General features: G+C 35.3%; 1 protein-coding gene and 2 non-coding genes across 10 annotated transcripts in view; 2 read left to right on the forward strand and 1 right to left on the reverse strand.

The window, feature by feature from the left end:
- The window catches only part of LOC101741553 (rho GTPase-activating protein 21), a 453,498-nt gene that overhangs the window by 411,188 nt on the left and 14,741 nt on the right, over positions 1-27,569 (reverse strand). For 6 of the 8 annotated variants that reach the window (XM_038013525.2, XM_062670700.1, XM_038013528.2 and 3 more), the window contains exons 1-2: positions 6,418-6,598; positions 4,090-4,383 (exon numbers count right to left, since the gene is read on the reverse strand). The exons of the other annotated variants lie outside the window; for them this stretch is intronic. In XM_038013525.2, the coding sequence (XP_037869453.1) occupies positions 4,090-4,132 (43 nt within the window). In that variant the 5' untranslated portion in view covers positions 4,133-4,383; positions 6,418-6,598. Of the gene's footprint in view, positions 1-4,089; positions 4,384-6,417; positions 6,599-27,569 lie in introns of those variants that run through there. 8 annotated transcript variants of the gene reach the window in all.
- TRNAE-CUC (transfer RNA glutamic acid (anticodon CUC)) lies at positions 12,241-12,312 on the forward strand. The gene has a single exon. It is a non-coding gene; the product is annotated as a tRNA-Glu (tRNA).
- Positions 15,754-15,825, forward strand: TRNAE-CUC (transfer RNA glutamic acid (anticodon CUC)). Its single transcript has one exon. It is a non-coding gene; the product is annotated as a tRNA-Glu (tRNA).

Consider the following 27,569-nt stretch of genomic DNA (forward strand, 5'->3'; position numbering starts at 1 on the left):
CGTTGTGATCTGGATTTCGGTAACATAACACCAGCTAGACCGCGAGCTCGTCCAGCCCGGGGGAATAATAAAAAAAAAACTTAAAATGGTACTTAAATTTTTATGTTCACGTAAAATAATGGCTATAAGCCCTAGAGACCAGCTTGTCCTACAATGACGTCAATTGGCAAGCGACGTTGAACATTGCGTAAACCTAAATGACAATTGTTAAAGGCGAGAGCCGTTCGTTTCATATCTCGGTTTATTAGATCTATTTGAGGGCATCTATGAAACAGAGGAGAAAGAGCAAGTTCATTTAATGTAACCCAACAAAAGGTGGCCTACCTTACCCTAACTCAAAAGTCCTATAGAGGAACTGTAAATATAGTGAAACAGTGACTTAAAGGTATTGTATTCAATGTTATTTCAAGTAACTTCATAGTAGAACAGGCAACCTACTTAATGGAAAACAATCTCTTACTCGCATTGGCTAAGTCCGAGCAAGGCAAGTAGCAATAATGAAATGAGTAGTCTTCAAAATTCCATACTATACGATGAAAACCCTGCCTTTCCTTGTAATTGGCTGTCTATGAGACTACACTGTTAGTAGTATGGCCTTTTCAAGGGCGTCTGACACTTGGGATACTAGTTTAGGTAAATTATTTCGTAATGAGATCATTTTAAATTGTAACTCAAAAATAATAGAATTTTAAAACAGAAAAATGCCAAAACTTATTTTACACTTCCAATTGTACATACATTTTTAAATGTATCTGGTTTGGTTTTTAACAAATTATTTTCTATACACTACTCTATTCAGATACTGTAACTAAGTTATTTTTATACTTTAATACCTATGTAGACATTATCATATAAGATGTGAGTAAATAGAAAATCAACACAACAGTTAAAAAAAACGGGTACAAAAGCAACTTTAAAAATGAATAGACCTGCTTAATGTTTTCTAGAGAGGGTCATAAAAAACAAACAGTCGCTTTGTTTCATTATGAGTAAGACGAAACTTTGACCACAAAAAGTATTATTAATGGCATACGTACTTAGAATACGGTGCGATCTTGACATTTAGTGAAATACAATGCAGCTGTTGTTCATTTAAACACTCGTGATACATCTTGAGCTAAACGATAGACACATTTTTTCATCAACGCAGACATGACTTTGTCTAATTCAAGTCTCCAATGGAAAAAAGAACCAGTAATGAAAGTTTATGACGCACGTACATAGTCGCAATCATTAAATGAGCAAATTAACTAGTTTGGAGGCACCAACATATCTCTGAATATTATGAAATTGTCCCTTGAATCATTGCAACTAATGATCTAAATAAATTATTCTGAAGTCATAGATACATAAATATTGGTATTATTGAAGAAGATAAGCATCAGCGAGGGGCAGCATTGTGTTAATAGATCGAAACAATGGTTATACTGTCCGCATAAACTCTCGGCCTTGTGGATCAATCACGACTTAGAACACCTGTATTCGTTACTTTGTATTTACGGTGCAGACACTGACAACAATTCATTTCACGTCAAGGAGAAGTTGAAAGCCTCTCAAGGCTTTCAGCAAAGGTAGGGAAAATAATCATTATAATGGGTCCATGGCTGTAATCATGATATTCAATGTCAAATTGACGGTTTTTAGCGGAAATTGGAATGTACCCAAAATAAAGCTAAAACAAGACACTACTCTTCTGTAAAACCATGATATGATTAACACTTATGAATACTAAACTAAAACGGCTGTGTGACCGTAGGTCAAAACGGCTTATAATCCCGTCATTTCCCGTTGGTGTCTTAAGAGTCACCGAAGTATACGTGGCAGCATTACCCAAGTATTATTCTAGTGTACTGCTGTCGCCAATGGGCATTTGCTGAAGGTAGGGCGCATTGTAAACCTGCATGGTTGGGTACTAATGCCCAACCCATTACTGAGGGAAGCTTCAATAACTACTTTAGTCGTAGTAAGCCGTGATCTCGTTCACTCACCTACGCAATAAGAAAAAACTTCTAAAATATAGTACATAATTTATTTGATGATTCACACTAAAGTACTATAAATATTTAAAGTAAGTAGAACAACTTCACTTATATGGCGGAATACAATATTGGGTGTTCCATTACAAAGTTTATCCTCGGTTACGAGGACTCTTCATCCAGGAAGGATGTTAACAGATTTCCAAGGTCGTCTTTGCTCATTTACCTACTTTATCCTTAGGCGCGTCCATATTCTAATCAGTTAACAGAAACATAACATTTTTATCAGCAATAAACATGTTATCTGCATTCTTGGATATAATGATTTTATTGGCACAAATATTTTGCAACGGTTTTTAGTGTTTCTTGAAATACATATTATGTTCATTTCTTAGAGTATACATATACTCTAAGGTTCATTTGCATACTCTTGACAACCCTTTACCATGTGCCATTAGCAGTGCAAGTTGCATAGTCGATTGCGTATGTATTGAGGCTCAATATATTTGCGGGTACCTACTAGTGTTTGCAATACGTAAAATTACCATAAAAATTTCATACACATACTCCTTTATTTCATTCACTTAAATAAGCATCATAAATTTAATTTTAAATTTTATATAAGTTTATATTTATTTAGAGGCAGCACGTGATGATGAATACAAAGTTGTAATAGCGAGCCCGAACCCATCTTTTGATTTAAAAGTCAAACTGTACGTTTTCAAACATTTTTATCATTAAATATTATTGAGTATTAAAAACATTTATATAATTGCACATGGTGCATGAATAGCTGCGATATCGCAAAAATATCGATCCCTTTGAAATGTGGGTGTGACGGGGGATCCTGTGAATACTGTTGACTGCCATGAGAACTAACGAGTCCATTCTTAGGGAGCTAAACATCCGAAAAAGGCTCTCTTCCATCTGCCAGGAACGTGTTATGAGCTTCTTCGGACACATCATGCGGAGACATGAATTACAGAAGCTCATAATTGCGGGTCGCATAGAGTGCAAGCGCGCCGTAGGCAGAGCCACAGCCAGATGGTCAGATTTAGTAAGAGAAGCACTTTGTGGTAGTCTGTACCATGCGGTTCATACCACCCATGATCGAACACAGCGGAAGAACGTCATATGTGGTCGCAATCCTCAGCAGTGAGGAAACAATATAGAAGAAAAATCTCACTCTACACATTCTGAGTTGAATACCATTTCGAAACTAGAATGGATTAATCATTGAAAACCTTATGATTTCTCAACAATGAAACCTACCTACTAGAAATCATCTACTATTGAACTCACTACAATGCCATTAATATCATTATGACAAACTTGACACTGAACTTTGGGTCAAATAACTATTGCAATTCTTGTACGTTGTTAAATGTTGTGTAACAGCGAACGGATCACCTCAACATTCAATACATTCAATAATAGTATCTCATAGTTTATAATAATGATTGTAAAATAATTGGCAGTGGCAATCATTTAATTGCGATCCTGTTTTACAACACTAAAAACCGTACCACCGATTCATTGATTGAGCTTACCACTCTGTGCCAACCAATTTCATTAATTAATTCATTATTTAAGCATATTCATTTTACTTGAAGGCAAGAACAAAAGATTAGTCTTTAAAAGGCAATTGAAAAACGAGGTTATCGGCCCCTTTGGCGAAGATTAACTTAGCAACAATACGAATAAAAAAAAGGCAATAACGATAGCAGCAAATTACTAACTAAGCATTAATACTTGTGGCGACCCCGCCTCTGACGAATCTCGTTTCGAATAATAACCAGTCGTGACCGAGCTTGATGGCTAATTAAACCAGTAAAGGTATCATGAACTTTCGTCGACCGAAACGTAGTGTTAGTCCGAAATGTTTCGATAATGGGGAACACGTGGATTAAGTAGGTGCTCGTTAAGATGTAACTGTTAACTCGCTTAACGGTAGGGCTCGGTAGGACGAGGCGAGAAACGAGACTTTTATTTATACTACTGAATGATGATACCTTTGTAGCAGTTACGTCAATTGTAATTTTACATTAATCAAGTTAGACAAAACATCCCGCGGTATGTTTGCGAATTTCGCCAACACTATAAATAAACTCACCTGAATAGATTTTGTAGAGCGAATCCAACAATCCTTGCATCATTTTGACGGGTTTATCTTGGCACTGGTGGATCACAAAAACAAAAAAAAACACAAAACACTCCTAACGCACTACACCGAACAACGTAACTTCATTATTATTCGTTATTAATAATGAGACATGTTCATTCTTTATTGATACATCATTGGAAATTAAGTTTTTATTACCAAACGACAAGTCATTGCCAACTAGAAGGTAATTAGTTCGACATATTGGACAAAGAGTTGGCTTATCGGCGCAATCAAGAAAACGTACTTGAGATAGAAAAAAATGACTATAAAGATTTGAAGGTGAATGAACCGACATAGGCAATAGATACAGTGCAGTGGCCAAATTGAAGTAACGGTATTAACAGTCGAATCGTTATCATCAATCAGATTTGCGTAATAGTGTGTTGGCAATTACTATACTGGTACATTTGGATGTACCGAATGATTGGTCGCGTGGAATGCGCTGCAACCGTGTACAGTTACGAACGATCTTAATAAAAAAGTAATGCGATACAACCAGGGCGTGTATCGAGGAACGCTAAACGAAAGTGGTGCTCGTGATGACGGCCTTGAAATATAATACAGAAACATTTAACAAATAAAATTCCAGTGTCTCGTTCGATTCAGTTTTATTTGGCGATGAAAAACTTTATTTTAAATATAGATTTCGCGGAACGTACAATACTGTGATAGAGTGACTATTGCAATCGATAAATGAATCGACGATTTCATGTTTTGGGTATCAGTTGAGTTCATGTTTATTCTATCATGATATGAACTATATATAAAGCAAAAACGTTGGCTAGGCATCTAAAATCATCGTGCTTTCGATACTAATTACTCATAAGCCAACAAGGACAAATAAACGCTATAATGAATACAATGAATAATAGATAGAAAAAAAGCAAATTAATAAATCAGAATTAGCCTGAGAAAGGTATAGAAAATAAACTTAATAAATTTAAATTTTACAAATTCATTAAAATGGAATTTCTAAAGTAATTCATTAGTAGTGGTGAACGAAAAACTAACTACTAGTAGAGGTAGGAATATAGAATCGTCTTGTTTGAATTCTAGAATCCAAACAAATGTCGATACAAGGTAAATATTTAAAAATTCGTAAATTTATAACACAAAACCCGTCAATTAATTTCGCGTGTAAGTACGGAGCTGTTTATCACTGCAGTGCAAAAGAGAAGGTTTTTTTATTATTAATCTTGGCACAGATCTCTTCTGCATAACAAATAGATTTAATGACCGTTCTTTAAAATCATTTATCACAAGAAATAAGGTGAAAGACGTCTTTGAAAAGAAAAAACGGAATGTCGTTCATGAAATTTTAAATCGCCTTATTTATTAAACGGAATCTCTAAGACGACTATCCATCATCTACAAATAAGATAGTAGTTAAGCACAATAAGTATTAAGATTAATATGAAAATTGATAATTTATATTAAAACAATACGATCGTGACCAGGTGGGCGGGTAATGATTATTATTTTGATATATGCACTTCTTCGAAATCAGTAATCAGCGTATCGTATGCTGCAATTTACGACTTAAAACAATGACTCGAAACTCAGACATGTACTAAAAGCGTCACACGTGAACTTGTACGAATTTAGATCTTCTCATGTTTTAAAAATAGACTTGCCAATAACAATCCGCTAGCACAACGAAGACACTAATGAGACGTTAGCATTAATGTACGGTAAGATTGGCCACGCATGAGAACCATTGTAAAATCAATGGTGAAATCTTTCTAGATAAATACCATACTTGTCAGGCGCGAAAAAACGTATGAATAACTTTATTAGTTCTATTGTAATCTCATTCAATTGAAGCCCGAAGATACTGCGACGTGTGAATGATAATGTATAGATATTAAAACGATAGAAGACAAAAGGAAGATTTAGACGTGAACATTAGTGGCATGCTTAGACGTCTGAGCATTTCTGTATAGGAGTTTGTCTTTTTGCATGGACACTATAATTGGATGATTCAAAAATATCATAAACTGATTCACTTTTCGTCATATTGCACTGTTTTTAAAGGGATTTGGGAAGCAAAAATATGTAAATAAATCTTGTAGCGAACTGCGACGACGCTCGTTAAATCCTGAAAACTGACTAATAAGTTTCTGTGGAAAAATCGTTGAATTTGGCGACTGTCTCAAATGGACTACAATTAACATATTTTTAAATTTTATCCGACTATCTGTGCTTAAATAGACCCTAGAATTGATTGAACTGATAAATAATGTCACATGGTTTCAAGGAACCATCTAGATCACTCACACGAACACGTTTTTTTTTTAGATTAACACACGCGGATTTAAAACGACTTTGTCAACAAAACGTGGTGTAGGGTTCACCGGAGAGCGCGGTTCGCGGAGTAGCCGTGTAGGTATCGCAAACGTCGCACAGGGCGGGCGCTCATCGCGGAACGCGCGCCCGCGCCGTCCGCGGTCTGCCACACCGCCACAGCCACTGGCGCACCGGGATTATTTTTAAATTCATACAGACAAGGGGTCGTAGAATTTTGCACGACGTCGTGGTATGCCAAAACTAATGACTGTACCGGGACGCGCCGGAAACAGAGTTTAACGGTTGCTAGTCATGCCCTAGACTTAATGATCTGACTTATCCTGTTCCTTTGAGACTACCGTTAATGAACTTCGACTTCTCCTTCAACATATCTACACACTTTTATACTTTATTAATGGTGTCTTTTTATGCGGATATCGATAAGCAGACACTCTTCCAGTTTTAAGCGGTGGAAGTCTCAATTACATTTTTATGAACAACTCATTCGACATACCAATTTTAATATTTCACAATAAGCTTATGTTTACGTAATACGTTGTTATTTGGAGAATTTCGCAGCGACCCTGGCCGTGCCGCCCACCTGGACAGGTGTTTTCTGTATTTGCTAAGCCGGTATGTACTAGAGCAACGATAACGACACGTGGGCGACTCCAACTTGCAGCATCTCATTTGTCATTCAGTCAACCAAAGAGATATGATAATCTTTAATAACACAAGTATCAAGCCAAAGTTGAAAGCCAAATCGATGCAATTATGCAGCTATAAAGCAACGCTCTTTGGGCTTACGCCAATTGAGGGTTGCACCAAAGAATTTGTTTTAATGCACCATGAAACAAAAAACTATAGGTATTACATACATACCTTACAGGCGCTAGTGTAGAGCGTTGTTACAAAAAATAATTTGTGGCAATGAATCACCTGTAACAACCAATGTTCATAAGAGCCAGAATTTTGGCAACGAATGCGATCCGGCTCTATTCTAATCTATTATGTTAAAAATTGTAATGTACTTACACATGGGCCTGACATCGGAAATAAATACGACTAGCATGAAACAGACACAGAATTCAATTCTTTAAAATTTGTTGATTTAAAATATGCTTGATTTCGCAACACACATTTTTCAAGACAGTCGTCTATGATATTTTCTACAAGGACGCAATATACTTCTAAAACCAGATAGCCCTATAGATTATAATCATTGACACATGTCCTAAATGCTATACGTGTCATGTAAAATTTTAAAAATGCGTTTTTACCAATAACATTCCTAGTCTTCAGTATCATTCGGCGATGTTCCAGATCGTGTAAAGCGACTGACAAGTCCCGTCTATTTGTACAATGTCGAATACATTTGACGTTTAATTCGATGTTTATGGATATTTACGATATCGAGGCAGCTGTCGACTGTGACGCGGCCGCTCATTCCGAGCTGTTCTCGCGGTTTCTTTAATTCTTTCGTTCGAGAAATCTCGACGCTAATAACAAAGAAATACTTGGAGAGAAATTCTTGCGATTAAAAATCTAAAAAAGTTTTTTTTTTATTGCTTAGTTGGATGGATGAGCTCACAGCCTACCTGGTGTTAAGTGGTTACTGGAGCCCATAGACATCTACAACGTAAATGCGCCACACACCTTGAGATATAAGTTCTAAGGTCTCAGTATAGTTACAACGGCTGCCCCACCCTTCGAACCGAAACGCATTACTGCTTCACGGCGGAAATAAGGGGGGTGGTGGTACCTACTTGTGCGGACTCCCAAGAGGTCTTACCACCACTGAAAAGTAGTGTCTTCTTCGTGAAGTTCTCTAATAGATTAATATAATACCGTAATTCCATATCGATATCCAAAGTCTGTTTTAGGATAGAAGTCAGAGATGATGAAAACCAATTTTACGGTTTAATTTCGCGTTACAAACTTTTATCTAACTGACGACATTCCGAATAATCTACGGTTACTGTGCTCACAGGTAACCATATATTCTACCATCTAGTTATTTGTTAGAAAATGAATTCTTTATAATACTAACACAGACAACTAACAAAATCTTGATATCTGGCAATTTGTTTAAATTGGTATTTTAGTCGTCATGAAAGTCGTCGTCGTCTAAAGGTCAGTTAACTTACTTAGCACTGGCAATTGAATTATGTTTTCTATCGAATTGGGGCCTTTATTATTTCATTCTTTGAATAGACATAATTTCTTTGTGAAACGATGGGTACTTCTATCCTGAAGTTTTTGTAACAAAATCCTTTATGATGATGATGATGCGATCCTTTATTCCTATCTCATTTAATAGCTGTTCATCATGGATTTTTATTTTTTTATTGCCCTTGTAGGCAGACGAGCATACGGCCCACTGGATGGTCAGTGGTTACCGTCGCCCACGGACGTCAGCAATGCCAGGGGCAGAGCCAAGCCGCTGCCTACCGTTAAAGTTAAAATCTTCCCACTAAATTATTCCATAGTAGAGCCTAAGGTGATGCGTTAAGTAACGACCATGAGCTCTGGTAAGTATCTACCACCAGATAGACCGTGAGCTCGTGCACTCAATAAAATAAACCCTGTCGTCTTTGAAGCTCGTGCTGTGCTCCCTTACTCTAATGGATATATTGCTGTTAATCTTTGCCTTGAAGATACGATAATGCATATGACGTGTAATTAGCTTCTTAAACATCAAAGTAACACAGCATATTTTTCGTTATACATTTTCAATTTATTGTTAAGTAAACTATTTTAACAGATTCTAATGCACAAAATGTATTTTTAATTATTATTTCTATTGCTTGTTTCAGTATTTTCAATACACGTCTTTCTAATGGGACAAAAACCAAACTATTGGTTCACTATTTTTCTACAATGACAGCTCAACAAAATCTATTGAAAATAATATATAACATGTAGATGAAAGAAAAAAAAAACTGTTTACGTTGTATTTCAGCTAAAGTGATAGCGTTTTATTTATATAGACGGTTTGTGTTAAGGTAATGTAAACTATGCGTGTCGGTACGCGCATTTAGTGAGTCCGGCGTTAATGTTATTTGAATACAACACGTCCTGGGGTTTTATTTACATAAGAACGTACCTACATACGTTAACATTGTACGTAGCGTCTGTTGATATGTAATTCTCTGTTACGTTAAATTGCTACGTTACCAAGGGCGGATCCAGCTTTGGCGCCAGTAGGGGGTCACATAGTCGTGGTGAAATCAAGAATTTATAATTTAATTTTGATAACAATAGATACAAGTAAAAATCATTATGTTCAATTAGTGGTCCACCTAAGTCCTGGAACCAGCTCAAGGGGGGGGGGGGGGGGAGGGTCATGACCCCCATGACCCCCCCTGGATCCGCCGTTGTACGTTACGTTGTGCAACGATCGCGTCACTACCGCTGTTGAATACGTTTTCATTTAGGCTCTCGTCGTTATTACTATTTTCAGCTAACGTTCGTGGTGTTTTATGGGAAAACTAACCTCTCGGCGTGTAAGCGTTCGAAAATTCAAAACGGTTTTAGATAGATTTTAATGAGCGCTGTGCGCACGCACTGCCTACGCACTTATCGAAGCGTGTTGGGGCAATATTTTAACGTTATTATACCAAGAAAGTGCAGTACGGGCGCATTCGTCTGCAACCAAATTAATTTCATAGTATTTGCATATTAATTTAAACTAGTGGTCCCGCAGTAGTCGAAATTCGACTATAATTAGTTGAAATTATTATGGTTCTATTCTCAAAGACTATTATATTTCTATAGTCGCAGATTTCGCCAAGAAAGCTAAACAATTTTAACTTATTCTCAATTTTACTACAGACTTTAAGCAATAACAAAGGTCTGACAATAAATAAAGAGTATGTGTGTGTGTGTGTCAAATACATGCTAGTGTGTGTAATGTTTTCTTTATTGATTTAATGTATTTTTATGAATAATTTAAAAAAAAATTAACATTCTGCAGTCCTTCTCTATATTCTTTATAAGTGTGGGAAATTTCATACTGCTCCGTCCGCGCAATTGTCGAAAAAAGGGATACAAAGTTTTTGCTTCACGTATTAATATATAGATAACTTGAATGTCAATGGATAGTTTAATACGTACTTAGTGATTTTTAATGACGATATTGGTATATTTATAGAGGTAGACTTGAGAAAAAATGGTTGGATTGCGTGAAAGACGCAGAAATGGTATATGATACAGTATGGAAGGAGAAAACATGTCGCGCCGACCCCAGGTGACTGGGAGAAGGGCAGGAGAATGATGATTGGTATATTCAGCGAGATGAGGAAGAATTCACGCGTACTTCTTGAAACCTCTGCCTTTCAGCCACATTTTTGTTGGCTATATGACATGTTTCATTATTTAAACGGCGTTTGCAAGGAGTCGTCGAAGGTAAGCAGCTTGGCTGATCCCTTGGCATTGATAATTCTATGGTAGTAACTTTTATCGCGTTTTACGAGAATTTATAGTCAAACGAGGTTGATGAACATTATTGTTTCATGTTATAAAAACGATTTTATAGAGCCTCTGACAGTATCAGCTTGCCTAAGCAGTACTCATTTCTTTCCATAGATTTGGTATACTATTTGAGGTCATAATCTATACTAATATATAAATCTACAGTGGTTTTTACGGATGATCCGTTATGACTACTGAACCATGCACCCGATTGACTTAAAACTTGATATCCATGTAGAAAATACATGTACTTAATGGATAGGCTAATATTTATATGAGTGTTGGACTCTCTAATAATAATGACAATAAATAATAATGTTAATTTTAAATGCCCAGCGGAGCGGGCGAGTACGGCTTACTCCGCGAGTAGGTACTACTTATGAAACCACGAATTTGAAGCAGCGTGAAGCGACGCATTGACAATTTGAACAACAAAAATAGAATACCGTATGAACTCACGCGGAAATGCGAAATTTTCTGCGATCCGGTCCGCTTACGGACAACTGGGTCAGATTAATTGTGTGATCAAACAGGGGAGGGTTTAGTTCAAAACCAAACGCTTTTAGTTGTTCACGAACACGAAATGTGCGAGTTTTATGAACTTAAACGAATTCACGTATATACAATAGAAACAAGATTATAATTTAGAAAAAAAAAAAAATTAAAAATCCCTACTAATATATAAATGTGAATGTAAGTTTGTTTGTTACGCTTTCACGGGAAAACTACTCAACCGATCATCATGAAACTTTGTACACATATTCTTGGAGGTATTAGAAGTAACATAGGAGACTTTTTATTAAGAAAAAAATAATTATTTTTTACGAAAAATTAAAAAATTGTTTGTCAAAAAATCTCAAAATCTAGCTTCTTCAACGCCATCTACCGGTTCAATAATGAAGTTCAAATCCTGAGTGCTGTAAATGAAGTCTTCTAAGTAAAATTTAGCGTTATGCCAAACTAACTATTCCACGCGGACGAAGTCGCGGGCAAAAGCTAGTATTTAATATTGAACAAACTGTATATTACGTTACTTCATTCGCAGATAGCTACTACCGGTGAAACCCGGCAACGCACCGCCTTGACTTTCGCTAATTATATGAAAAAAATCCCGTGGATTTCCAAAAATATGATTTCATATAAACATTCCCCTGAGAATAATGAATAGAACCAAAAAGAAAACAAATAGGTCGAGTAGAGTAGTGAATCCTTTTAGAACAAAAGGATTCTCTATAATATCATCATACAGTATTCGATTTTAATTCTAAATGAATTTCCTATTATATTAAAAAGTAAAAGAAAAGCTGAAGCAGTTGCAAAATTTTAAGACTCACTACAACATCCGATATGGTCTAGTGGCTAGGATACCTGGCTCTCACCCAGGAGGCTCGGGTTCGATTCCCGGTATCGGAATTCATTTTGTATTTTTAAATTTTATTGCTTGTCAATTCATTATTGCCCTTTTTGTATTTAAGCCCTGAGAAGTATTTCAGCTTTAATATTTTAAACATATTTTTCTTTACACAAACTTCTAGTTACGAACGCGGTATGAAACAAGAATGTATCAATGAATGAAATGTGTGAATCTGGTAAATACAAAAAACGTTGTCGAATGAATGTATTTTGAATGGCGGCTTGACTGGAAATTTAAAAAATGTATTTTATAAAACAAAATGTGGATATCAATGTGGCCGAAGTCAATTAAATATGCATTACAAATATTTTTTATATTACTATAAGGATTTTTTTATATTACTATAAGGATAACTCAGAAGCTCTTGGTAAGATCTTTATTAAATTTAAACGGGAGCATAATGAAAGCACCAGCTTTCAAATAAAAAAGAATCATACAAATCGGTTCGAATAGAGAAACTCTCCCATTTTTTGTAGTCGGTTATAAACTAACGGTGGCCTTCGTTTTCTTTCGTATGTTTTTATTATTATATTATATTATATGTACATATATGTAATCGAAGCGACATGAGACCATGCGAATTTACATACAAAAAATCAACAACATCTGTAGTTAGTTTTGTTTATAGAATGTAGTTAGTTATATTTAATTTTAAAATGATTTGTTTTTCCTACCTAAGCTGATGATTTAGGGAGAGCATGTCAGCATCACCGGCTATGTCAGCGTCAGCGTACAGTGTGCTTAGTGCGAGTTTTATAACGTTTTCGATAGAGTAAAAGTAACTAAAAGGAGACTGAAACGATTACATACATTTTTGGGCCCGAATGTAACGTGATGAAACTAATATGAATTAATAGATTCAGATTTATCAGTACCTTGCTGAAAATTATAAAAGTTTTCTCAATCTGAGAGCCGAGTTAATAGATTTAGTAAAAGTTAGGTTATGTTACAATCTCTTTAAAAGAGCTGAATAATAACTTATTTAAGCATAAGTAAATGTTTATTATATCCATTTCCATCCATCCATCTTTTAAATGTCATATTATGAATGAATATCAATGATATATATCAGGTATGGAATATGGAATTGCTATCCCACAATTCACACAGCGATCCATAATTTCAACAGTATCCAATGCAACAATTTCAAGTCAAACGTGTGAGCGATCTTCGGTGTCCAGTGTAGAAGCAATTGTCGTAAAAGGCTGGCAGAGTTGGAATCCGTAATAATAAAGCAGTGATCGTTGAAAATATAAAAACAGCCCGATAGATACACACTCAAAATGCGTCGAAGATACAAAACGAGTAGAGCAGAAAAAACCAACAAGCGCCAAAAAATAATTGTATAATCTATGAACAAACGTCATGTCAGCTTACTGTCAAAGCTGTCATCAAAAATACAATCGATTTTAATCGATTTGAAATCGATAATCATATTACTTTGCTAAGTAATAATAGACTTTTTCTTCATTTATGTATATAATCGCAATTAAATCCGGCGCATACCGCACTTGTATACAACAAGTATAAATCGCTCATTTAATTACTTTGCATTAATTACCTAGTGCAATGTTTTTCTTTTTATAATCCTGTACATAATCGATTAATTAAATCGATCACACCGTTATACCGACAAAAACTAACTTTCTCATTTTTCTCCGGTCCTAGAAAGAGGATTGAGGTGATTTTTTATATTCTTATATAAAAAAATATGACAAATTTTTTAGACTACATTCCAAGTTATTACATTTTTGGCCCACGATTTTCGGTCTCCTTTGTATGCCGTTGAAACAGCGCCCCTAGCGGCAAACGTAGGAAAACGTTCCAACTCCATACAAATTTTAGTTAACTTTTACGCTATCGAGAACGTTAAAAAATACGGACCAAGCGTACAGAACGCAACAAATTATTTTACATGAATCACGCGCCAGATTAGTGCTGCCCAGTGCAAGTAGCTGAGCCGCGACCACGGGACCACAATGGGAGCGCAGACGCTGCGTTTATCAATCATCAGCGTCGATGTTATATCGAAATAACGTCTTATCTACGTCCCGCGCCCAAGTTTATAGCAGCATTGTTGGCACGTAACTGAACACGTTCAATTTATTATGCATATCATCGGGATCTTATATAAGTACATACATATCTATATACCGTATGTAAATATCACAGAGTGAATTCTGCCGCCCACTTTGAGAGACAAGGTCCAAGTATTATTACGGGATTACTAGGATAGCGGTTAGCCTGTACTTCAGGTCGGATGGCATTGTTGCTTGCGGCATGGTACATGTTTCATAATCAATGTACCTACAAATAAGCCTAAAATCTAAATAAAATCAAATTATTTTTTGCAATCATCGCAATAAACATCATTGGTTACGGGCACTGCTATAATATTATACATACTACTAGCTTTTGCCCGCGATTTCGTCCGCGTGGAATAGTTACTTTGGTATAACGCAAAATTTTACCCGCCTCTTCATTTACGTAGAAAGTGAAAATATTTTTTAATAATAGAATCTTAAAGAACTATTTAAGGTACCAAAATCACGATTTTTAACCGACTTCAAAAGAGACTCTCATACATTAGACAGATACAGATACAGAGAAGACTCTCAGACAGTAAAGTAATTTAGCGAAATTTTAACAGTTTCCACAGCGCACGCAGTGGAAGCTCTCAAAAGGGATTAAAACCCCGATTTTGAAACATTGTTTATTGGTGCTCCGCTTTCATTAGTCTTAGTGTGATGTTATATAGCCTATAGCCTTCCTTGATAAATGGGCTATCTAACACTGAAAGAATTTCAAATCGGACCAGTAAATCCTGAGATTAGCGCGTTCAAACAAACAAACTCTTCAGCTTTATAATATTAAAATATAGATGAGGGACGGACATCATTAACATCTTGAGTGTCAGCAAACTTTTCTTTCCTGGTTGAGCCCTTAACCCTTTGACTATCATGTATGTCGGTCACCAGTGTCCTAATTGAAGTAATTATGTCGATTTCTGTTGTTACTAAAGCGCCGGAATGTCCGGCAGACTCTCGGGAAATACGAATCCGAAGATACTCAGAATGAATCTATTTCTAAGAGACCTGATAGACTAGAGCATACATTAAAAACAAAAGAATTCAAAGTTAGGAAATCGACGTAATTACCTCAGTGCGCCGCGTAGGTCACTGGTGACCTACATGGCAGTCAATGTGTCAAGTTCGCTCACTTGTCCCGCTGAATATGGAAAGGTACCTGGTATCGCGCCATCCCAAAAAAAATATCTTGACCACTGCTGGACATCTCGTGCAAACTTAGTCATTTCACGGTTGTCACCAATTCTATTTTTCATTATTTGTAAGATGTCAATCAATAAGCGATTTAAAAAGATTTTATTGCATCGACAAATAATTCGAACTACTTTCATATATTCCACATAAATAGCAATATCCGATATGGTCTAGTGGCTAGGATACCTGGCTCTCACCCAGGAGGCTCGGGTTCGATTCCCGGTATCGGAAGCTTTTTTATTATTTTGTCTTAATTTTTTTATTACTGGCCTACTCTGAGCGGGTTGCAAGTCATTTTGAATAGTATTACTATCATAACCTGAATTAAGAAAATGTTCATCTAAAAGTAAACATAGGTCTCAATATCGCCATTACTGTGAATAAAATACATAAAAACATTACATTCGTTAATGCTTTTTTTCTCTATCTCATACAATTAATAAGGTCGATGTACTTAACCGGACAAATAACGTTACCCATATCACGTAATTATCTTAAAAACGGTTATTTTATCGAAAATGAGGATTAATTTATCGATCTTATTACAGACTCATTTTAAACATTATTATTTTAAGCGTGTACACATTTTATTGAAGTTTATGGCGGTAAACGTATAAGAGTATTACAACTGTTTAATTTGTGTCACCGAAATATCACAAGATAAGTCCAAGGGCTTCAAGTTTTAATTCATCACTCAGGTACCGTTTATATAATACTTACACGATATTTTTTTGGGTTTTGGTTACGTTTTTTTTTGAAATGCCCTTATAGGCATCGGAGCATACGGCCCATTTGAGGATGAGTGGTCAACGTAGCTAATGGTCCTCCGCTATGACTGGGGACTCCTCAATTTCTTGTCACTGGTGGTACTGCGTGCTGAGCCCGCACATGCAGGTGTCTATGCCTTATACCACCAACCTGCCTATTTATAATTTTTGTTACATTAGCTTAAAACTCATAGTTCATACCTTGAAACATTAATCAAAGTATATACACAGGATAGATGAGAAAGAAGGATCACTTCGGGACCGAAACGGGGGCTCAAAGTACGTATCTTTACTGACTCAAGTACCATTTTCAACTCCTTCAACCTTAAGGAATGCCATGGCCCACCTCCAAATGGGATGTTTTAGATGAATTTTATATAAGGTACGTGCATTATCATAGGCCCTATACTTACTAAGCTATACGCATCTCAACATATTTAACCTTTTGAGTGCCATGAAAGTCACCATTCACCAGTGTCCTACGCGTCGCACTGAAGAAATTACGTCGATCTGACTCATTGAGACCGGAATTAATGAAGAAACCAATGGCTATGCCTCAACATCAGAACCATACGGTTTTTTCCCTTTAGATTCAGGAAGAACCATTAAGATTCTTTTGTTCAATAAAAAAAAAAACTATAATATGATTCCAATTTCAAAATTGGTTTTCACGTCACACATGTCCGACCATATGGCCCTATTCATTTGTATAACAAAGTGAATATGTTAATTGCAATACCAATTCTTATTTTAAACTATTGCTCAACTCACGAATCATTCGTAAGTCGATACGAGAATCGATTCATTAAAACAATCGATCAGAGGTCGCATTACGCGATACATAACGTGTTCACAACGTTTTACGACGTGTTGTAGTTCAATGTTATCGATTCAAAAAAACATCGATCGAATCGAACGAGTGATGTGGTCGTGTTGTACAGATTCATTAAATAAACAATCGTTGTTTATGTATTTTTATTGATGTTATTATAATTTATGTGCCGTTATTTCTCGTTTACGTATCTAGTAACTACTGTGGATATCAAAAACTTCCGGGACGATTAAAATGTAAATTATAATAGATAAACTCGTGTATGTATGTGATTCGTTTTTTAAGTAATTTTATGTTTGATCGGTTTCGTCAGTAAATTCGATTTACGAGAATACATTAAAGATTTTTAATAAGACGTTTCGTTGTAATGAGAGCTCTGAAGTTCCCACATATTAAAGTAACATTGTGGGTTACTTATCACGTTTCCCGCCAAAAACGTGGACTAGTAGCTTCGGTTTGAATATTTTTAAAGCATAATATGATCTTAGAAGCCAGAACGAGAATGCCATCCACCTCAAAACATGAGGTTACTTTTAGTAATAAAGGCCATCCTTCCAAACAAAATCGCTTTGGAGGTACTGATTTTATGACTTTATTGATTTTGATAAAGTTGTAATATAGAGTTTCTTAGATAATGTCAATGTTTTGAATAAAATATTAGGAACGAATCTAAGTTATAAACATAGACGGTGTTTCAAATGCTATCAGTAAGGGTCAATTCGTAAAAGCATCATTCCATTGGTTCGTAGATTTTAAGTTAAAGAAATCACGAAAGATGAGGAAATGTTAAAATATAAATAATCAAATAACAAATTTAAAGAGTTAAAATCAAATTAATTCACTAAAAAGAATTAATAAAATAAGAAAGAAACAAACAACACTATTAAAATTTTAGATGAACTATATGAAAGTTTAGTTTCCGAGCTCGGAGTAAGTCTTACCAAACTCAGCAATAGCAAGGCAGTAGAACTAGTCAGTCAGAAAAATCAGTCTTTGTTGTCAAGTAATAGAAACAGTTCTTAACTTCTTGTCTGGAAACGTCTCCAAAAAATAAAGAACCAACATAATTTGTTACGGCAAACAGTTAAAAAGACACACACAAAAAAGACAGACGGTCGGAATGGTGAATTTCCGCAAAATTTTTTTTTGGAAGTTCATTAAAAATCATCCCTTTTCTACTTAACGACGTAATTAACATCAGCGGATCATTATATCTGATGTCTACCAAAGACAAGTTGATGATTTATCAATAAATAAGTGCACTATTTTGACCTTCGCCGATAGCACAAATGCCAAGTTCATTTATAACAAGATTATTTGGATAACAAGAAAACCGATTCCAATCTTTATTATTAAGAAATAATATTAATGGATATAAAAAGTTCGGACGAGCTTAGAGTTCACCTCATGCATGTGGTTATTGATGCTCAAAGACCCCACTATCTGAACGATCACCACGACTCACAAGAATAAACTCCCTATTCGTATAGTACAAATTCATGACACTTGAAAATCATATATTACGAATATTTCTTATTTTATTTGTGATGCCAACATTTAAGTCTCAATCTCAGTTCATAAAGAATTCCTAGACATTGCTACATTTTTCATCTGTCATTGTCATTTTCAATAGACTCACATAAAAATAGTCCTCGTATAAGTAATAATCTGAAAATATGATTAAACCTATAGCTAATATTTGAATTGCGTATTATCCACTCCAATATATATTGGTCTGCTGATGCGACTTACCCCTACTACGGCTCTAAGATGGGTACTGAAGCTGTTTGAGAGAGCACGATAAATACGAACTTTTCCCGAAAAATTACGAAGGAAAATCTTTTCTTACTACATCTGATCTATACCTGCTATTAAAAACGCGAAACAACTTGATACCCGGACATAGTTAACAAAATAATATGTAATGGGAACTAATAATACGTTAGGGCAAAGCTATGACCTTAAGATTGTAAACGGTAGCGGTTAATAAATACACAAGCACGCTCCGACCGAAATGATAGTGGCACCAGAACGTGGAAGGTCATTATTGTTATAACCATTATAGATCGTATTAGAGATAAAGTTTCTGAACTCTATACCAGTAGGGAGATAAATCGAAAGCAAAACATTTGATATGTGCGAAGACAAAACAAGAATAAAATGCAAACACGGATAATTTATTAAATTGCTTGGTTAAAGTCTTAGAGTATAGTGTGAAATTGTACAGATAAGTACGATAAGTCGATGGTGGCACTCAAATTCTGGTAACAGGAGTCTGTCTGCCAACAGAAAAGATAGCGGCATTATTCCAGAGGTTTTAAAAATTGAAATAAGAGGTTTTTTTACTTTTGATTAATAGTTTCTACGATAAATCTAATGATGGGCACATTCGTTTGAACTCGATAAGTTCACTATTAGTCATTGGAAAGTTACGTTAACCGCCTTCCAGTTTCATAAAGTCGATAAGGAACTGCTTGCTACCTTGTGCTACCCACAATGAAGTGGGTTATACTTAATTAAATGATTTCGTTACATCCACACCTATACAGGTCAGACCGATAAAAATACAAAATTATAAGATGCCAGGCGATAATATTTATTTAGGTACGTTTTGTAATAAAACTGGTTTAGAAACACAACCGATTTATTCGTCCCATGAAATGAACATGCAACGTCCTTAATGAATATTTCAATAAAACATCGATACGTTTAACGTTAATCAACAAAGTTGCTAACGTCTCGACTCCACATGTGAAATGGAAAGCAAATCTCGTGACGAAAGGTCGCCGGTCAGTACGCAAACATTTCTCCCCATTTAGGGATATGTGATCGATGACCCTCCTCACGCCTCAATTGAGAGCTTGGCGTGGATATTTCGAGAATGTTACGATAGTAAAATAATTTTCAATATATTTTTTTAATTAATTAATTTAAATTTTATAATTAAGGAATATCCTGTACTAAACAGCGTGTGAGCAATTAAAGTCATTATTGCTGGTACATACAAATGGAAATTACTACCACCAAGCTAAGCCACAAAAAACTACTACCAAGTAATCTCCTAAACAAATAAACATCTTAATAACTTCAACCATTGCAGTTGACAAATAGACACCAAAATCCATAGTAGTCAATATACTCATATTCTATTTACTGCAACGATTTTCAGTTACTATCTAATTGGCTATTATATAGTTGACAACAATGCAAGCTATTGTGATAATTAGGAGACTATTCAGAGTATTTGTCACCTGCGCTGGAAATTAAAATGTTCGACTTCACTGATGTTCAAAATTACTGAGCATATGATTAATGTAATTAGAGCATAACATCTCACACTAATTGTATTAAGAAGTTATGTACAGAAAATTGGCGTAGATAGGCATGGGCTACCTACCGCGGCATTTCAAACCGAAACACACGATTGCTTCGAGGCAGAAATAGGCAGAAAGTTGATAATTAATACCGTATCACGAGGGTTTAAAGCACTATAATACAAAATGCTTTCTGAATAATGCGTCACTTGAACTACATTTACCATTTACATCAATAAAACGTGCTCACTAAATGTTTACGACATTGTTTTTGAGGCTGTCAGCGTAAAAGTGACCTAATCTTACCATAGCCTCTTACGGAGTACGGAGAGTTACGAAGCCTCTTACGGAGATGAGGTTTAAATTTACATTCACAATGCTTCGTAAGCAAAAACAATGCACGCCAAAATAACGTTTACCAAGCCATCTGTTGTCTGTGAGTGAAACTAGGGATAGGCCAGTTTTGGAACAAAATTTTATATTTTTTTAAATAAATTGCAATATTTAAGCACGAATACGAAAAATTGTAGTTTAGGCCAATTTTGTGCTGACGGCCTCATTTGTACACGTGTAATCATTTTAGGTTTATTTAGATACGCAAGCAGTACAAATAATGATGGGGATTTATCGACAAAAGAATGTGATTATATTGACATTACATTTTTTCAATTAAGCCAAGTCAGAATTATAATACGTTACAATAAAGTAAAACATTGAATTAGATAAACCATTTTGATAATGAAGCAAACGAGTATTTACTGTTTAATACCGCCTTTGGAGTGGACGATAAAACTCTCGAACCATAAAAATCTTAAGTAAGTGCTTACCATAATTTTTAATCTTATTGGATACTTAACTTCGTTTTAATTAATTGACTTCATAAATTAACTTGCTTTGCATTCCAACCAACGAGACAATTTTTCAATGTAGGTAAGAGTTTGTTGAGTGCTAGAAGTTAACTAGACCCAAAAGTAAGGGTACCAGGTTCGATGGAAAAATAATGCAGTAGTTCTAGTAATCGAGAATCCATATGCGTATCTACTGATTAATAGACAGATATATCATAGAATGTATACGCTTTGATATGTTTCTCCAGACTATATTCACAATATAGACTCTCTTACTCTTATCGGACTTTATATATTCTTACTCCAAATGCAGCATTTTATTCAAAACACATAAATCGCGCATGATCATCAATTGACACATACTTAAAATAGTTCTACCATCACCAAAAAAAAAATTCCATAAGAATAAATAGGTTTACCAAAAAAATCCATTAACAACCACATCTATTGAATTATCATCAATTGATACTACAACTCGTACAAAACGTGCAAATAACTTTGACCACGCTTATCCGATTTCTTCATAAGTACCGTACGAGAGATGACGTAAGTACCATTCAAATGTATGTGATATTATGAGAATTTTAAGATTATATTACACCTAGTACGGCTCCGAATTTGCATTAAACTAACTAGTAATAATATCTCAAAAATCTTCTATAGCTAGTCTGTTACTGAATGATCTGAGACCCCTCTCGGATTTCATACATAGGCTCAAAAAGTCTTCCTCTCGACTTCAACCGAAGGTCTAGACAGCGGCATTTTCGTCTGATGTTTACGGGCTCTGGTACTTGCAAAACTCCAAATCTTACTAACAGGCTTTAAACTAAATAAACACCATTTATAATTTTAAATCCACAAGAGTTAGGAGTAGCACCAATCCAGATTCGGTACCAGTGTTAACGTACCAAACACACAAGAGCTAGTCGACAGAACTATTCTCAATTGTTAATTGATAGAATCTTTCTTCTCATGTCGTCAAGGGTCAGTTTAAATAATCAGAACTAATTTGTCGTTGTCTGCCATGTAGGTATCATGTATCAGTGCCCTACGTGGTGCCCTGAAGTAATTATTTCGATATCTGTTATTAAGGGCCTGGATTACCTAGTTTTGCTTCTTTTGTTTGGTAATGTAAGTTTTAGTATTTTAGGTCGTCGATTCGTCTTTCCTAGAGTCTACTAGATACTCCGGCGCCTTAGTGAGAAGATCGAAGAGAGCAATTGACATAATTACTTTAATGCGCCGCGTAGGGCACCAGTGACCTACATGGCAGTCAAAGTGTTAAAAATCAGAAGGTAACTCTACTATAATTATAAAGATTATGAACATATGCCGTACATAAGGGCACTTAAGGGCAGGGCATCCGAGGACGACTCTTACAAAGTGGTCTGCACCTGTAGTGTTTCTACAAAATATGATAATGATTTAATTGTAAGCCTCTCAATTGGCGGGCTTCCTTTACTACGTTGATAATGTTTTTCATTACGTTTTATATCTAGTGAGTAAGGCAAGTGGGTGCACGAATAGAATGGTTTTGGTTATTCAATAAAGACGTGGTGATTCTATACAGAATAATTCCTACCACCTTTCCTATATTGGCTATACTTAGTATTCTAATCTATAAAGTAAAAAAAAAACTGAAGTCATAATAATATTTGTTTTGTTCCCTTTTCATTGCATAAAAGCGACCACCACAGGAGCCGGTTAAATAAAGCATAAAAGTTCACGTACTAATCCATTAAAATGCATTCCATACATAAAATTGTCAACATTGAAAGGACCACCCCTGTCGTTTTAAACCTGAAGTCGCAAACCTGACTTGGTACAAATCGCAACAACTGGAAATATGAGGCAATACGACAATGTTACTAGCTACTCTATAGTCTACATATAACACTAAGATAGCCAACTCAAAATAAAATATCCCAAATGTGTTTAAAGCAAATAAAATATATTATAATTTTTTTTAACCCAATTATTTACTTATACTCTTCGACTATTAATTACAAAACCAGGAGTTGAGTAAACAGCTATCGATACAGCTATGTGTCAATCCCCGAACAAAGGGGATAAAAACTTTCAAAAATTTCCTTGTAACATTGACCCCAAAACCGAGGACTAAATCGTACAGTTGGCAACACATTTCTGCTGACGGAAAACAAACGTCTACCGGTAAATAAAAACGTTCCAACGTTTTACAATCCCATAAACGTCTACATCAAAGAAATGAAATGGCTTACGAGCGATTACGATGACTTTGATTTCTTTGCGAGTTTTATTATTTAATGAGTTTCAGGTTTTTATTTTAATCCACTGAGAATCAGTGATATTTTTATTAATATATAGGTATATACCGGAAAAATCTTGTGGGACAGTGTTCTATTCACTGTGGTACTGGAGCCAGAATAACATGGATGCTATTAATTAATAATGAAGGTACCACCCTTTAAATTATACTAAGCGGTGCTTTTGTAGCAATAATATTAATAAATAAAATGTCCACTTTTTTTTAGAACAGTTTGAAAAAATCATAGAATTCCATCACGTCTACGTTCTACACCTGAATCTATTTTTTGACAAATAATTAAAATATTATCTTAACAAAATATTAAAAGTTCAATTTATGTTACTACTACGAAACGATAACATACATTTTATGTACAATATTCATGTGTGCTCAATTCAGCTTACGCAGTAAACCTTTTCATAAAACAGATATGAAAAAAAATTTGATAATCGAGACACCAGCGACTGCGATGAAGTCATTTAATGAATTCTTATTTAAATTAAAAAAATGTATATAAGAATCCTAAAAAACGAATCACTTAACCAACTGCATAATGAAATACCTACGACACAGTGTTTCACTTATTGCAGTAATTTTTAAGAATCCAATTTTACACAAAATAAATTAAACCAAGTTCATTTCATATTTCTCCTAAATTTAACTAAAAAATAATCTATTATAATTCGGTAAATATTTAGGATTGATGATATGACCAGCGTTTTATATACATCACTCGACCATAACCTCGTTTCTCAATGTACCAGATAGTGATCAGAAAGATGCTTTTAAACAGACATTTCTTGTAACGATGCAAACATCATTTTCCGCGAACGGCACGAATTAAGCAACCGAAGTAAATCGATTCCGCTAATTTCTTAGAACAAAGTGCGGTTTTGTTCGTTTTGTTCCAAGTAAACGTGGCATGTGTAAAATTATCGCAAATTATCGCAACATGCAAACGTTGTGAGTGCACAGCCAAAAGAATGTTACTTACCGTAATGAAAGTGCTGAAGTTGCGTTTTTTAGACGGATTTCTGTTGCACCAAAAATCTGCTAGTTCAATACTAATGGGACTTGGTAAATGGAAGTCTTTAAAGACATCGTTTTATTCTTACTCAACTTTTTATTTATTCCAAAGAAACAGCAACATAGAGAGATAATACATCGTGGTTATTCGGCCAAGTTTAATAGTTCTTCGAAATGTTTGAATAAATGCATGGCCCAAAAAGCTTGTTAGATGTCAGACCGCGAAGCCTTGAAACTGATCCAACCGCATCATAGGTGTTCATGTCAACCTACTTATGATAGTCAATACATGTTTTAACTGCCTTCATAATCAACGCCTTGTATTTCGTATGACTCCTATCCGCAAGGCTTAAGAGCTATTTTGTGTCAGAGAACTATTTTTTTTAAGTGATTGCATTTTGGCAAGGCCATCACACCGTTAAGTCCTGACATGTCGATAATTGGGCAACTGTCAACACTACCATAAAGGTATTCTGGTATTTTTTAATCCCGTTTGTGAAATGCTCATGAAATATTATCTGTATAAGGTTTGCGAGCGTAAATTTATTACAACGCAAATGTAAATGTGCAAAGAATCTCACGGCCCAACAGTGGTTTTAAGTGACCTCTGGACCCGTAGAGACCACAAGTTGAATCCCAACCATCTAAAGATTGGGGTCTTGGTTTCGATCGGGTTGTATAACAGCTGTCCCATTTTCAAATCGGAGCACACGATTGCTTCGCGACAGAATCAAGCAGGATGGTAAGTAGTGCTTAGTGTTGCGATTTCACAATGCGTCATGCCACCGGTAATAACGAAAACTTAAACATTTTCGGGTTTTTGATTCAACGACGTTATGGCTACATGTTTGTGAGCAGGGTACTTAGGTAGGTACTGATCATTCAATTAATTGATTGAAATTGATTGAATAGTTATTGGCACTATTTTTATTTTTTACTAATTTTAACGTTCGTGGCTTTGGCATCGCTGACTTTCTTTACCAAATGGCACTTGAGGAAGACTATCTAGTATGGCTAACATATAAAATATTTCAAATTCTGTTCTGACCATTCTATTTAATTATATATTGATTTCTTCTCATAAATGGGTGAACGACCTCAATGCTGCCACTCACCTTGAGAAAAAAGGCGGAAGTTTCAATTGAATAACGGTTGTCCCAATCTCTTAAGCTGAAATCCAATATTATATGCAAACTAAAGCAAATAAACATTACTCATACAAAAAAAAAGTTGTATAAATTCAAATGTCATATGCATCAGCTAACAAAATAAAATAGACAATGGAATTTATAGATTGCCTTGAATATACAAAGACCACGAGCGCTCCACCGTCCAACATGTGTCTTATTTACGACCGGTACATACTCATAGTGAACGCGTGGGTGCTTGTCCGAGTCGCTTAGAAAACGAAAGTCGACCCTGTCAACTATTCAGGTAAAGCGTCATTATGACCTCTTTTCTCTGCCCTTAATTAGAACTTTTGTCTACTAAACTTTACATATTGTTTTCTTTATTTGGATTTCTATTCTGGGGTATTTAGCTCCTATCATTGACCATTAGCAGGAATAACGGTGATCATTCACGGTGTATGTGATCAAGTACTTTCTTTAAAATTAGTCTTCAAAACTTTGTTATGTATTAAAAAAGAAAAACGCGTCTAACAGTGAACCGCGTGAACTCTTCTAATCCATTCAAAGCAACTTACGTATTTTAAATTCTTTGAATACAAACATTAATTACACTTCCGAATCAATTGAATGCATTGTTTATTCAAATAGCATAATTAAATTAACATACTGGTGTAACAACGATTGGTCTTTTATTGACACGAAAAGTCATCGAACTTTATAAATCGGTACGGAGGAACAATGCGGGCTATCTGTGATATCAGAGTTCCAAGTTTAAATCTTATTGACTGGTCCGCCTTCCTCACAAGGGGCCAATTCACGCCGTCCGGCCCTTAAGCAGGCTTTGTGTTTGGCCCTTGCATGGGTTGATTCGTGATCGGATCGAAATCTGGCGACTTATTTAGTAATATTAAGCTGTGATACAAAGACTAGTAGTGAGGGGGTGGAGGCGAATACATTTTTATTTCAAGTACATAATTTTCGTAATGTTCTCATCCTTATTCGAGCGGGTAAAGTCGAGACAACTTGATGTATATAGTATTATAGTTTTTTTTTTTTTTTAATTGATTGCCAGGCTCATACTAACTCTCCGTAAGAACAGATTAGAGGTTTAAATGAAAATGTAAATGAAAGAGTTTAGATAAAAATACGAGGAGAATACTACAACAAAACAGAAACTAGGCAAGTACCTAAAGGTAACTAGAAGATATCGCGACTTCGTATCTTCTACCTAGACAGATTATCAGATATAATTTAGAATATTGATTTGTAGACTATTAAATTATCCTGGTCAGACAATCAGGAGGATTCAAAAGGCCAACCAATACTCTAGGCCCGGAAAGTAAAGTATTTGGGAGTCAGCCTAAGTGCATTCATGATCGTAATGCAATCCGTTTGTAGACGCACCAGATAAGCAGCTGTCGCTGAGCTATTAGGCTTCTTTGGCAGACAAGTTCTTGGCAACAACAGGGGTTCTTCCATTCCAAAAAAAATCATTCAGACACCAATAAACTACATATTGCCACTTTTTGAGCACTTTACTTAACTATCCAGAGGTATTTACAAGACATGAAGTTTAATTTCCATGATTAAAATTATGATACATGTAAAATGTAACATGGTGAAAAGTTGTGCTGCAAAAAGCTGAGACTTAGAACTCATATCTCGAGGTGGGTAGCGGCATTTACGTGGTTGAAGACTATGGGCTTAATACCAAGTGGGCCAGCCGTAAGCTCTGGTCTCTAAATCTTTAAATCCAAAGACATTATTACTA

This window comes from Bombyx mori, chromosome 10, assembly GCF_030269925.1.
Source record: "Bombyx mori chromosome 10, ASM3026992v2".
Classification (NCBI taxonomy): domain Eukaryota; kingdom Metazoa; phylum Arthropoda; class Insecta; order Lepidoptera; family Bombycidae; genus Bombyx; species Bombyx mori.